The 15,308-nt window shown below is 39.7% G+C and overlaps 1 protein-coding gene across 1 annotated transcript in view; it reads right to left on the minus strand.

Annotated features, from left to right (window-relative positions):
- LOC104479257 (E3 ubiquitin-protein ligase KCMF1) overlaps positions 1-15,206 on the minus strand; it is a 55,325-nt gene extending 40,119 nt beyond the window's left edge. Inside the window, exon 1 of the mRNA XM_086771234.1 lies at positions 14,985-15,206. Coding sequence (XP_086627360.1) covers positions 14,985-15,000 — 16 coding nt within the window. The 5' untranslated portion in view covers positions 15,001-15,206. The remainder of the gene's footprint in view (positions 1-14,984) is intronic.
- Positions 15,207-15,308: the final 102 nt, after the last annotated feature.

A 15,308-nucleotide genomic window follows, 5' to 3' on the forward strand; every position in this document is an offset into this window, starting at 1 on the left:
AGAAAGCCATGATGTCTGACATACGGCAGACAGCCATACCTAGATTTCTTCTCATCACTCAGCTAAGTTACAGAGAGGAGGGCAAGAACACTCTCAAACTTACAGCCTACTATCAAAATTACCATTCTGAATGGCATCACAATGTCATAAAAGGAATTTATCCTTCTTTAACACCACAAGAGGTCTAGGAACTTCTAAAACTGAGTTTCTCTGAACACCAGATGGAACGATAACAAATTTATTTTTTAAAATGGCAATAAGAGGTTAAAACTACACAGTATATTCATTTTTCTTACTATGAACATAAACAGACTGCCTTGGCAACCACTTTTACTCCTAATCTTTAGCAGCCTCTCAGGCTGATAACAAGCCTGCAGAAACTACAATTGCTTATGATGTGAAAGCTACACCAGAAGAGTGCTGTGGGAAATGCAGTATCCAAAAGCACAAAAGGTTTCATGTCTACTTCGGTCAGGCTTTGAGTTTGTTCCACTCCTCTCTCCCCTTCTTTCCAATTCTCCATGGCACATACTTCTTTGATAACTGCTCATGCATTCCTGGATTGGTAACCCAGTGATTTGCCAGTCATAACAAATGCCTATCTTTGTCTTTTTTCCTCTCATTAGGAAGAGTTTAATTTAGCTTTATTACTTGTAGTTTCTTTTTTCTTCTCCTCTTATACCACATATGTATAAAGAACCAAAGATTATCAGAGCATTACTTCCTGAACACTTCCCTGACAGTCCCATCCATCCTTTACACATATACACAACTTACTTTTCAGAATAATTTACTAACCCCTGTAACTACTTAAAAATGAGTCCAACCAGAACTGCTTAAAAAAAAAAAAAAAAAAGATTTCTGTTCAAGCCTGTCATCAAAGTAAACCTTTCAAAGGGAAAACACTACATAATTGGATGTTAATCCAACATACTAAAAAGGAAAGCATAACTTGGGACAAGTATGAAGAAAAAAAAAAAAGAGATCATCTGTCAAACAAGACAAGAAGGGATCAATTTACTGTAGAAAACATGAAATATAAGTTCATCAGGTTCACTATTATTTTGCTATAAAATCCCAATCATATTCTGAAATTCAAGAACAGGAAGGGAGAGTTCATTTTTATTCCTAGAACTCAGAGCAATCACCTACAATTTCAAAGAGAAAAAACAATTTCTATTTTTATCTGTATAGAAACCAAAGATACATTAAGGTCAGTATTTAGAGCATTGTTTTCTACTGGAGGGGGAAACAACAATTCTGAACAAAACATTCACTGTGGTTTCAATGTAACTGTTTTGTTGCAGGTAGAAACACTAAAGGGCAGAATAAAGACCAAAGAATGAGATTTTTGTTCTATCCTGCCGAAACTCAGATCTCTCAAATCCTCATGTCAAATTTTAACGCAGCAAACTGCCAAGTACTTTGACTTAAACCACAACAGTCAGACAGGTACCACAGTTGCCATCACCTTGCTTCAAATAAAAGCCTTCTGCAGCCCCTCATCCTTACACTGAATAGGAGATAATCAAGAATCACTCAGCCTTGCTCTAGAACAAAACACTCAGAACTAAACAATGTCAAAAAGGTCGGGAAAACTGCATTTGCACAAAGGCTCAACAGCTAGATGAACACAGTCTGAAACTTACAGTTGCAGAGGAATACTTAGTACAGGAATATAATTTAAGAACTGAACAACAACTAACAAAAATAGATCTTACTTACCAAAGAGTTCTAAAAATTTTGAAATTGAACTTTAACAAAAAAGGTATTTTCTAAATGAAAATAACAGATAGCAATTTATAGAGAAGTTTTTCTTTATTTGCTGAACTACAAGAATAAAGCCTAGTGCCTAGGGGCTTAATAATGCAGCATTTTATCAAAACAGAATAAAATATACCCCACTTTGTAATTTAAGAAACAAGGAAAGGAAGTGCCAAAACCCATTAGGCTACAGGTTCAGATGCCATGCTGCAGTTACAAAATGCACGGAATAGTATTTTAAGGATAGGGGGAAAACCAACTGTATAAACAAATCTGATAGATCTTCATTTAAATAAAATTTTAAATGGCCTACCTATTAGACAAAAAAATCAGAGCTCTAATGTAAAGATACTGCTGAAGAAAACCAAGATGATGAAGCTGAGGAAGGTGGAGATACAAGAGGTATTTTCACTGTTTTACTTCAATTTCTGCATTTTGGAAGCACATAGTGCATTCACAACACTGAAAAATCATAACTTTTTCCTTTGCATTTTTAGCTCTGTTCTTTGTTACTCACTGGACTCTGCTGGAATTCCACATAGAAAGGTAGCTTTTGGCTACTAAACTGCTGAGCTATTTCAAGTTCTCAGATGTTTATGAGCAAAACCACTCACTCTCATACTTCCATCTTCTGTAGTTAGGACCTCCTTTAAACACATCCGTATTTTCTAAGACTGCCTCACTGCATACTGTGTTGGATTCTCGGTTTGATTTGGGAATGCATGTCAAAAATACAAGTTTTACCACAAAAATAGCACAGTCTTCTAGTCTACAGAGGTTGGGTACGAGTGCGGAACTCTATCCATTTACCTTGGCAGTCTTCAAGGTGCTATCACTGGGGAGCAGGGATGAAGAGAGACCTTCAGCCCATTCAGCAGAACAGAATGTCCACATTCCTTGTACAACTTTAAGCCAAATGTTATTTTAACACTTTTTCTGAGCTCCCTATTGACTGTTACAACACACCAGCTCCTACAGGAAATAACACGCGTTAACTACTTTCCTTACAGATTCTTCAGCACGTGCTAGAACTGGCAGCTACCTTACCTCACTGATACACCTCTCAGCAGAGCAATTAAACTCAGAAGCAATTCATCACCTCATACCTTCCCAAAGTTCACAATTCTCCATTAATTTATCAGGAAGAAAGAGGTATGACCTTGCACCCAAAATACTGTCCACATAAAATATATTTTACAAGACAGTTTTGAAGCTTTTTTTCCGATTTGCAGGCCTCTTTTAGTAAAGATAACAGACCTAAATACAGTAACTTAGAGCCTATAGTACAGCAAATAATGAGTCCATTCTTCTTGTGTACAATTAGAAGTCTTTAAATTGTTGCAGAAGGAAAACAAAAATATTAACAACCCTATTACTTACACACAACTTCTCTAGTCTTCTTTACCTCTAAGGTCTAATTCATCCTGAACATAGGTAATCAGATAATTCAAATATTTCCTCTGTAATTTCTCATTTCTGAGACATTCCTCAGCAGCTTTTCTAGAGTTCCTGGATTAACTGCATGAAACTACAGTACGGATCTTATCAATGGCTATACAGTGGCAAGATCTCCAAATGCTTAGCACAATGAAAGAGTGTGCAGGCAGCATCATCTTATAGACTAGAGACATTTAATGCAATGTTGTATTACACAAGTTAAGAGTGTCTGCTTTCTTCAAAAGCATTAATTTGTGAATAGGGACATTAAAAGAAAGGGAAAATAGGTTTGGAAAAAGCTCAACACAAAGTTTAATGCAAGCACTACAAACAGTATTCATCAGCATCAGCTGTTGACATGAAATATTTGCTCTGAAAAAATATGTAATGGTATTCCTCAAAGTTAGGGTCTGGAGTCCTGCATCTTAATCATCTCATCTCAATGACCACCCAAGAGTACTTTACTCTTGGCTAGATTACTGTATTCTGGCTTGTAATTCTCAACAACCCCCTCCTTCAGCTTTCTGATCACTTTCCATGAATTCCTAACACTTCCAGGAACAAAATATTAACTGAGTTTTGAGGTACAATGGGAATGATACCTGCCAGTAATTAGCTCCAACACTTAAGAGCTGGATAATACCATAACAGACTACAAAATAGCCCCAAAAACCTATTAAAATCCTGTACTTATATTATTTTTTAACATGACACCATCAGTTAAACTCGTTAATTTGCATCCTGCAGATCCTCTGCTTCTACATAAACTTCAGGCACCATTTTGGAATAACACAAGATCATTATCTATAGCTCTACCACTACAAATTTGACTAATAACAGTCAATTATTCTAAGGAATCTTCACTTACAAATCTTCACTTATAAAGCTACTCTTCTAAAGTAAAATCGCAAGCTGTTTCCTCAGCTCCTCACAAAAGTCTTTCAGCATAAGGAACACTTGATATGCTGTCAGATCCTGCCTGGCAATTTATGCCAAAGCAACCTGGGAGAAGACACTTGCAGATCATAGCATCCATTCTTTCTGTATTCAGGAGGGCAAACAGGTTTATTTACCTCTGCGGTTTTCCAAAAATTGAAGACAAGCAGGGGAGAAGAGAGGTGGAAAATGTACCTGACCTCCTTCTGAATCAAGACACTGCATAGCATCCACCCCTTCTTAAATTCGTAAAGTATCTAATTAATATAATCAACAAATACAAGTCTAAACAATAAAATAGAAAAAAACCAGTCATGGTTTACAGCATGGTTGCATCTTACAATCAGAGATTGTAACAATCAGAGATTGTTTGGTCAGAGATCAAACTACATTTTACTGTCATTTTCAGCTTATCAGAACAGAACAAATGATAGCAAGGAATAGGCATGGAATTAAGACAATCTGAGCGATCATATGCACATCTAGATTGAAAAAAAAGTTAAACCATGACAAAGAAAGCTCAGCGTTCTCTATAGCTTAGGTGTCTTTCTGCAAGGGCACCCTGAATTCCCTTTCCCAATCTTAACCTCATTTTCCACAGCTAGATTCAGGGAGAGAGTCTACTCTGGACATGTGAAAAATAATACTAACAGTAATTCAGGTGCTGAAGTTAGTGGCCTTATTTACTTCCAGAAAATAATGAGACAAAGTTAGAAGGAACTTTGGAAACTGCAGTAGTCTGTCCAGTTGTGACCCATGTTATACCACTGTTACTCTTGGTGAAGATGCTCTCATAGATCTGATTTCACAAGTGACTCACAAGGTGCTTCTCACTACAGAAATTTTGGACTTGTAGAGAAAATCCACATCTCAGCTTACATACCGATATAGACATAATACCTGTATACTAAATACCATTTGTGTTAGGAACATCTCATAAGTACTGCTTACATTAAAAGCATATGCCAATACTTGCAGTAATTCAAACATTTGCTATGTTGAAGTGAAAGTGAGGTGATGGTGTCCTCAGCACAGACAAGCCTTTGTGCCTAAACCAAAGATTTCTTCAGAGCTAATTTAATTTTAATTATGACAAAAGAAAGTCCAACTGACAAAGGATTACAGTCAGACTCCCAGCAGTTTCAAATTCATTCCAGGTGAACGCTGGCTTCTAAGCATGCACAGCCAGTACACAAACTGGTAAGTTACGCAAAAAAATGTACCTCCAGTAAAACTGAACACTGTTTATTACCAGAATTTTTTATTTGGAAGTAAAGACAGAGGTTACTAACAGTCACACAAGAAGAACTTACATGACTACATTCTGCCACATTTCTGACCTTGAAAGTCAGATCTATTGCTGCTTGAGATAGGTATCCCGAGAATATCAGCTGCTTAACAGCTCACAGCACTGCCCTCCGACCAGCCACCTTCAGGCTGCCTCCATTCCGCCTCCAAGCAACTCTACTGTTGTTCTAGGCACACGCCCATCTGTTTACTTCCAGAAACCGCCATGACGTTCCTGCCATACTATCAAGCATCCAGAGAGCAACTCTGTTGGTCTGTAGAGGTGCAAAATTTGTTTAGAAATTGGTTTAAGATTACAACCCTAATACGAATGTTCATATTCTAAAACTGCTTTATCCTATCTGTCACATTAATTCATGCTGATTTCTACACTAGCTGTTTATACATAAAGTCTTCACCTCATCTTTTTCATTTTTAGAGTAAATATTGTCTAAGAGAGCTCGCCAATAGTAATTGCCTTCAGCCAAGAATACTGGCTGCTTTAGTACCAATAAGCTAACAGAAGTCAGACCTTAAATACCATTTACAGTAGGAATCAAGTGTTACTGAAGAGTTTTGTGAACAATGACTCTCCTCAACAAATAATTAAATAATTAATCAGTCATAATCTAGACTAGTAAGTAACATTTTCATTATTAAAGCCACCTTGTCTCATCTAACAAACAAAAACAAAACACAAATCCATCTCTTTAACAGGTCACAGAAACTATGCCTAAAAACATTTTCAGTAATAACTATTTTCTGAAATAAGCATGGGCTAGTTGTGATACCAAGAAACTCTAGAGCTTTGTTTTTCAAAAAGGCTTATAGAGGCAGGTGCTAAACTTCTATTGCACTTGAACCCAACACGGGTCTCCAGTTTCCCCAGATGTTTTTGAAAATCCCATCCTAGAGCACTCTAAGGAGGAAAGTAGGAGAGGGAGAGCACAGCAAAGGAAAAGAAGAACAATGACAAGGAAATAAGAGGGTGAAAGATAAGAGATCAAAGACAAAAAGAAGGAAAACAAAGAAGATAATGTATCCTACCAGAGACAGCACCTCTTGTCAGTCAAGACAAGAAACATTGCCTCCCAAAAAGAATCTGGCACCAGGAAGTGGCAGAAGTGATGGGGGAAGACCAAATCTGACCTGAGGTAAGAAGACAAAAAAAAAAAAAAAAAAAAAAAAAAAAGTGTTATGATTTTTTTTAAACTTTCTGTTGCTTCATCTTGTTTTTGAAATGTATCTTTTTTAAAAAGCTGTGATTTTTTTTTTAAATTAATGCTTTTCTTCAGCTGGGTTTTGTCAGTGATGACAGCAGGATGATCCAAATTAAACGTGAAACAGGATCAATAGTATTTGGATTAAAATGTGAAATTCTATTTCTGAATAGCGAAGTTAAAAATTGATTTAAAATACTACAGGGAAGCTGTATGAAGTGATAGCTGCAAACAGCATACGCCACTGAAATGTCCAATGAGTCAAAAATTTGAAGTAATGGACTTGCATCTATAAAACTCACTGGAGTATAAGACCACTAATTCCCATCTTTAGGACACTTTCCCAAGTGCCTTCTGGCAAGATATAAAATCTCTAGCTGATATCCCACATGCAAATGGAAGAAACATCACAGCCTCCTGTGTCCAGGTTCCTTGTTTAATTGTAATAAAAAAGTTTTACCCACTTCTCCAACTGAAAATGGGGTGACTTTCAGAGAAAGTCTCCTAAAAGCTCCAAATAAAGCAATCACAATATAAAGAATTAACACACTCATTAAACTCACTGCAGGGCAACAAATAGGCAATAAAAAGAGGAATTCTTGTGCAAAGGCAAAACAAAAGACTAAGTCTAAAAAAGTTATTTAAATATTTTAACATTTTAAAAAAAGATAAAAATTCCATCAAACAATTCATCCTCCAATAAATTTTGCCAAATATGTCAGAGGCTCCGGTGACTCCTCTCTGTACTTAAAAATTAGTTCCAGACTAGAACCAATGACTTCAAGTTGCAAAAGTCAAGCCATCACATGCACATACCTTCAAAATACAATTCTGAGACCTATGGATGCAAAGCAGTTATGCAAGTGATAAAAAAATCATATTAAAGCTGAAGACACTTCTATGATGATGCCCCACAATTTTCACTTGGTACAGACGTCACTTACCAACTTAGTAAATGTCTGTAAGCCAAATAAAACATTTCAAATAGCTCTAAACCGAAACCTTAGGTTTATACATACATTCTAAAATAGTAAAACTAGTAAGTTTGTCTCTACACTCCACACTGAATTCGAAGTGGTCTTACTTCATTGTGTCAAAATTAACTGTAATACCACTATGCAGATATAAAAATGTGGGTAACCATAACGACCATATGTTACAAAAAACAACAGGAGTAAGTTCAACCAGATGTTCAGGTGATGCTCCAGGGAAATGTGTAGGAAGCAAACGGAACGTAAGATTTGAGTTACTTGACAGCCAAATTTGAATCTGAAATAGTTAAGAGACTTGAAGTATAAAATTTAAGATAGAATCAAAAGCTTTAATAGTTTAATGTGTATACTAGGTAGTCTCAAGAACCTGCAGCAAAAGGATTCTTCACAATCTTATTACATACTGTATGAAAAAGCACTTCAGTTTTATTCACCCTCTTGAATTCATGAAATACCTTCTTCTCGTATTAGGAAAGGGAGCTTACAGACTCCTACGTAGATGAAGCCTTTCTGTCAGATTCCCTCTCTGTATCAGCCTGAGGTGAACACCTTTTCAATTTCCATCCATGCACTAATTCCCCCACACATGTGTCCTGAGTCCCTAACAGGCCTTTTTGAGTTCTCTCAATTCGATGTGCCCAAGCTGGTTACAGTGCCTTTCAATGCTGTTTCTGTATGGGTGAGCAACATTGCTGCCTTTGGTTAAGCTCGTATATCTCTTCTCAGAACCTACAGCAACGAAACCCACCCATCTATGTTAAATCCTGCAGAGGGAAGAATGCACTGCATATGGAGGACTTGGTCCAAGTCATTCCAAAAACAGAAACAATGAAAACTCATAGTCTTGCTCACATTAAAATACCCTAAAATAGGGTACCCTAGAATATATGATCCAGAATCCATAGGAAATGCAATCTAGCACAATTATATTCCTTTCTAGAAAAATACCACCTCACTCAGTGCACCAGGGCATATGGTGTTCAGTAAACAAACAGAAAAGTCTTTATTTGTTTTATCACTGGTCACTCTGATGCTTTATTTATCACACACTTAGAAAAATTTCCATTGACTATGGATTTTCTCACTGCCTTTTTCCTGCAAGCATTTCTTTACAGCATTTCAGGGCAGCACAAATATCACTGAATTAACTTTAACAGCCCTTCTGAGCAGTATTTTCCTTCTTCTGAAATAGAGGGAATCCAAGGCATGTAAAGATTAAAACTGCAAGTCTACTGAATCCAGTTACCCAATCTGAGATGCCAAAGGATAGATTTTTCAGAATCTTCCCTTTTCTAGAATTAAGTGTTTTTTCAAAGCTCATCGCTCAGTTACCATAATTGCAGTCATGAACATTCAAATCCCAAAATCCCAAATCAGGTCTTCATAACATAAGGAACAAACAGCTAACAGCCACCTGTGAATTCTTGCTGAGGTGATTTGCCTAGCAGTTCACACAAACCCTGCAGCAGAGGACAGGAGGGTCGATCCAACTTTCCACAACAAAACTCCACTGTCAACACACCAACCATCCTTTCTTTCTGTAATGCTTCTACCTGCTCATTTGCTGTACACTCCCAAACACAGAGCAGTGGTCTAACATACAAAACTCTCTTGTGCACCCTAAAAGAGGCAGAGGTGGTATGGAGCAGATAATACGCAGCTGTTTATTTACACAATGGAGATACTCAAAGAAGGCTGAATTAGTGCTGTGTGTGCAACCAATTTCTGGCAGATCCCAACTCCTGAGTACTGTTGTTCAAATCTGCTGCTGTGTCCAGCAGTGTCTTGAATGTAGTAACACTTTTTGTATCAGACACTATTCTGTTTTTGTATTTCTTAACAGTAACTGAATTGATAACAATAAAGACTTAACTATGGACAGTGACAACCACAACTCTTCCCCAAATATTATCAGTAATGTAAACATGCAAAGGTATTTTAAAAGCTTTCTTACTTAACATGTACAAATTTTACTTGTCCAATACTGCTCAAGCAACTTGCACAGCTCTCTACACTTCCTCTGAAACCCTTCTAGTCACCACTAGTTCAAACATTTGGAAGTATGAGTTATTTCACCATTGTCTTCCTCTTGACCCTCACCCAGTAATACTGGAAGTATCACAGCTCTGTTCCAGTTTTTCTCCTTAAGATACTGGCTATGAACCTTTCAACTTTGATCATTTAAATATAATCTTTTTCTCTTGTTTCCCAAAGAATAATTGATCCATGGAGTTACTTCTTATCATACACCCGAGAGAAAAAATTTATTCTTTTTACACATATTTTTGGAGGACCTTGTTCACAGATTCTGCAGGGATAGCAGCATACTGGTTCACACATAGTATGTTTCCTAAACTATCAGAGCCAGAAACCTTTTTTAAAAATCAAAACCTAGCTTCCTCAAAACCAGTAAGTATCTTGCCAGTTAAAATATCACTGACACGTCCAGTTCTTTTTGTTATTAAATGATGATTCAGTTGAAAGCAACCAACAGTTTAATAATAAAGCAAATTACTGCACTGCAATATTTCTAACCACATTTTCAGCTGTTTACTTTTAACATTAACATTTTTTGTCTCGAACATGGGTCTTACTAGTTAAATTATCACACTAACTAGTTTTCAGATATGGCACTACACCCATAATTATATGCATTAATATGCTACCTTAGAGTAAGAGTAACAACAGCATGAAATACTTTGACGTATACAGTTAGAAAATGCTTTGTCAGAGTCAAATATTAGTGCAAATTCAAGAAACTTCACTGTTTTGTTACATGTACAACTTAATCCGGATTTATTTTCTACAGACAGATATAAGTAGCAGCAACACATGAAAGAATTTGTGATTATTCTGTATTGTGGAATATCACAATACCATATTTGGAGAAGATATAAGCAAAGCATTAAAATGCATCAGAAAGTAGCAAGTTATAACTGGTTTCACAGACACATGCTTCATTGTTAAATGCAACACTCCACTAACACAGTATCTTGAGTACTTTGTATGAAAAATAGGTAGTCTTGTTACCTAAACTAAGAGCTTTACATGCAAAAAAAAAAAGCAGATTAATTCTGCATTTAGTGGCAATTCTATAACTGACACTAAATGAAATACTAAAAGTTACATATCAACTGCTGAACTCTTGACAAGTTTGTAGTACCCTTCTGTTGAAGTATGACACAGCTATTGCATAATTATGAGGGCTAGAAATTACTCTTTCTTTTAATGTTATCTGTAACTTACTCTTTTAATGAAAAAGTTTCATTTATGTTTTGTATCATGATCATGCAGAAAATATCACCAGCCCAGACTCCCAACCTGGTTATTGTAAAGCTAGGAGACTGGAGCTAACATTACCCTTACACTAGCTGCTTCTAAGCGGTTGGTACATATTCAAATGTAACTCTAGGATTTATTGAATTTCAAAGACCAAGTTCTGTGTATCTCTTTTTAGGATGTACTTATTTACACGTCTACTACAAATAAGCATTTGATTTAAAGATGTCTATGCAAGACATTTATACAAACAGGAAGAAGAGGAGCACTGAGACTCCAGCTCCCTCAAACACAAGGAGCTTGAAGCCAGCAGAGAACATGTGGAAATTCCACATGGTCCTCACAGTCACTAGTTTCACTTTCTATCTTTGTTACAACCATCCACTCACAACTTTACTTCACAAGGGACTACGAATAACTGCAGAGCTTTGCTGAGAAATGCTGACAAATGAGCACCATCAAAAACAATCATTACCCGCATTGCTGCTAGCTCTTTGAAGCCTCAAGTATACATCCCCTAAAGAAAATAAGAAACAGAGGATGGAACTGTGGCTGGGAGCGTGGTGCAGTGTGCGAGACCGAGAACCAAGTGGTGCTGGCGGTGTAGTGCTGGGAGTCCTCTGGAGCTGCTGTGTGTAGAGAACCTGAAGCCAGGCCCTTGTACACTGCAGCAACCTCGTTTCACAGAAGCAGCTGCAAAAAATGTCCACCTAATGATATTCCTGGAAGTTGTGATTCTCTATTTTTCTGTTGTCCTGGGTAGTTTCTACTGCCATAGGAGAGGATTATTGCCAGATGCATGTCCACAGAAAGAAAATCTGTAACATGCAAAATACTTTCTGGTACACTTTCCAGAGTCTAAAAAAATTACCTACCTGCTCCTTGTAGGCTGCCAAATATTACACCACCACATACTCCTCAACAGAGGGGCTAACACAGAGAAACACAGCATGTCACTCCTATAAAGGGAACAACATGAAATCCAAGACCAGGGGATGACCTCATGCTGCACTCTAGAAAACCAAAGGCAGAGGATAGCTAGTCTCTTAACACCAAAACATAGAACAAAAATGGTTTTGAAAAATTAGAAGTGACTAGCAATAGCAAGAGGTGGATAAACACTAACAGCTACTCTTGACAGTATTACCAAAGTCTCTAGAACACCAAATGAACATTCCAAGAAAGGGCAACAATAATCCAGGTCCTACTTGTGCCTGTTTTTTGAGGAGAAATATGAGCCCAGAGCTGAAGTGTGAAATGAGAGTACAGTGGAAAGGCAGAATATGGTCAGATTTTCTGAAGGGTAACTTTTTTAAAAAACAAACAAACAAACAAATAAACCAAAACCACAACTGATTGTATTTTATGGATTATCACACCAAAGAAAACATTCAAGAAACCCTGATGGAAAGTAAGCTTGAATCTCCATCAGATGAGATTCATGGCCTATATAAAGTCCCAAGACTTCAGAATTCCAGTTTCTCCAGCGTTTACCCTTCCAGAGACATCCTTTCACATCTTAAAAGTGGTAAAGCATCCAGATTCTGGACGTAACTTGTTTCTTGTTTGTAACTTTGAGGATGGACCATTTTAAAGGAAACATGCAGAAAAGATACCACTTATTAAACATGATTAAAACTATTTTCTTCCGTATACCGTGTTCTTCCAAGACAGCCCTTCCCAAACTAGTCATGTTGGATCAAAAACCACCAGCTGTGAACGACACCATATAGATCTGAGACAATAATTACTTTTTTTTTTAATATTTCATTTCTAAGGATTTCCAGATTTCTAACAAAATTAAGTATCCAAATCTCTTTTCCATGAAGTTGGAAAAGCACACCTCCCATATTAATATGAGTTATTCTAACCCTGTAACTAAAGTTGACTAAAACAAAACACCTAAGTGTGAAGTAACAGCAGAATCACTGAGAAACTGAAAGATGGACCAGATTTTTAATAAAAATAAATAACAAGGATACAGTGACAGATGTCACTTTTAACCTCACAGTCTTCTCATTATTTCACTCATGCATGTGTGTGTACACACACACCTAAGGAGTCTACATGTGCAATACGAAATTACCAAAAGTCACACTCACTTATCAGGAAAGAAAAGCAACTATTAGCTTGTCTTCTGACTAGGCACGTCTAGAAACAACAAACACTGATGAATCTGCTTTGCAAAGAGAATATGAAGTCACTCCTTCTAAAAATATCAACAAATATCCAAGCAAGGGAATGTAATTTTTCCTGCTACTAACAGAACCTAACACACAATAGAAAAATGTACTAGACAACCTCCATCAAAAACACACTTACAAGGAAACTTACTTTCCAGTTTTCTGTCTCTTAACAAAAATGCTGCTCCATGACCGAAATGTCTTTTTAGCAAATATCATCGACTTTATAACAGTTCATACATTTATCACTGAAAAACAGTAACAAAAACTCACAGTATCACTTCTGTAATTTTAACCTCTTCAAGGTAGAAAAGCTTGTATTCTACTACTGTACTTTAAAGAGAGTATCATGGATACATGCATCACAGCAGAGACTTACAGACTGCACAATCCCACAACATCACTAAAAACAACTTCGCGACCAATGCTCATTTCATTCACTACTGTTAGAAACTGCATCTTTAATCATAATCAAATCCAGCATCTCTATCCTCTTGGGAAAAAAACATGTATTTTATCAGGGAGGGCAGAGGGGAAGAGAGAGACAGAAAGAATTTAGTATCCTCTACTCAATTTTAAGTTCAGAAACAAAAACTTAGTGGATTCAGGGAAGACAATTATTTGATACAGAAGCACACATCCTCACACAAACAAGAAGTCCGCAAACTACTGTGATGGCACACTGAAAATCCATCATACATATCATTGTCCAGCATCAGCCTACCAACTAGAAGCCAGCATTATTAGCCACAAATCTTGAATCCTCCTATAACATTTCTGTCAAAATATTTTAAGATTAGACAGAGAAATGAGAAATTAGATAAGAAAGAGAAAATGGAGACAGGTGCTGAATGAAGTTCCTAACATGGCAGAAAGTTATCCTTTCAGGTGACAGACCCTCGTTTTACACAGTATTTTAATACTAGTTCAAGCACCTTACCTGCTGGGAAGAAAGGATGAACAAATCAAGCAACTTTCTCTCCTGTTTTCACACTCCCATCTTCTTCCAGTAGAAACTCCTTTCTTAGCTTCCAGCTCTCTCTCCATCCTGCTCCTTCTGACTAATTCTGAACTATCCACTGAACTCACCGACGGCAGTAAACACACCGGGACCAAAGCAAACACACAAAACACGTTTCTCTGATGGCCGCAGAACACTCCACGACTTCAGGACAGAACGGAGAGAACACTGGCAGCCCTCGGGGCCGCCAGCACATAACCTACCCCTCGGCAGCACCTGCTGCCCACACCCCTCTTCCCCCAGGCCCCGCACCGGGGTCCGGCTACTCTCACTGCCTGCTGGGCGCGACCCCCGGCACCAAGCGCGGGGCCAGGCCTCCCTCTTGGCGCGGCCCCCTGCCGCACCGCCCCCCGAGGGCGCCGTGCCCGGCGTGGCCCGACCCGCGGCGGCGGCCGACACGTCGGCAGGCCGCCTCGCGCCACCGCCCACCCCGGCGGGGCCCGCCGGGAGCTGGGGGTGCCCCGCACGCCCAGCACGACCCCGCCTCCCTCCGTCCGTCCTTCAAGCGGAGAAGCGGGAGGAGAGGGGCAACACAGACCCCGCCGCCTCCCTGCCCGCGGCCGCAGACCCCAGCTCCCCGCCCGGAGGGGCGGCGGGGGAGGCGGCCAGGCTCGCCGCAGGCCGCGCGGGCAGATGGGCCATAACGGCGGCGGCCGCCTTCTCTCCCATGACACTGCAGAGCGCGGCCCGGCCGCCGCCCTCCGCCGCGGAGGCCTCCTTCCGCCGCCGGCTCCGCGGGCCCCCCTCCCGGCGGCGGCGGCGCCATGATGATCCGCCCGAGAGGGCGCCGCGCCAGGCCCTAGCGCCGAGTCGGGCCCCCGGGTCGCGCCCCCGCCGCCGCGACTTGGCGCCTCGCGCCGCTCACCTTCATGTCGGGACATCCTAGTCCAGAAGCGGCGGCCCAGGCCCGTCTCGGGGCTCCCGCGGGCTGTTCGGGCGCCGCTGCGGCCTGGCCCGCCGCCGCACGCACGGAGCCCCGGTGTGAGAGGAGCGGGGCCGGGGGCAGGGCTGGGAAGGGGGCAAAAATACAAGAGGCGGCGAGCAGCCGGCCTCCCTCTTCCTTCTCCTCCTCCTTCACTCGCACCGCGGGGGGGCGGATCCGGCGGCAGCGGCTTCCCGGGCGCCGTGACACGGTGACTCTGGGCCCCACCGGCTGCTGGCACCGCCTCCCGCTCCGCTCCGCCCGCTG

Source organism: Chlamydotis macqueenii, chromosome Z (genome assembly GCF_036417535.1).
Source record: "Chlamydotis macqueenii isolate bChlMac1 chromosome Z, bChlMac1.mat, whole genome shotgun sequence".
Classification (NCBI taxonomy): domain Eukaryota; kingdom Metazoa; phylum Chordata; class Aves; order Otidiformes; family Otididae; genus Chlamydotis; species Chlamydotis macqueenii.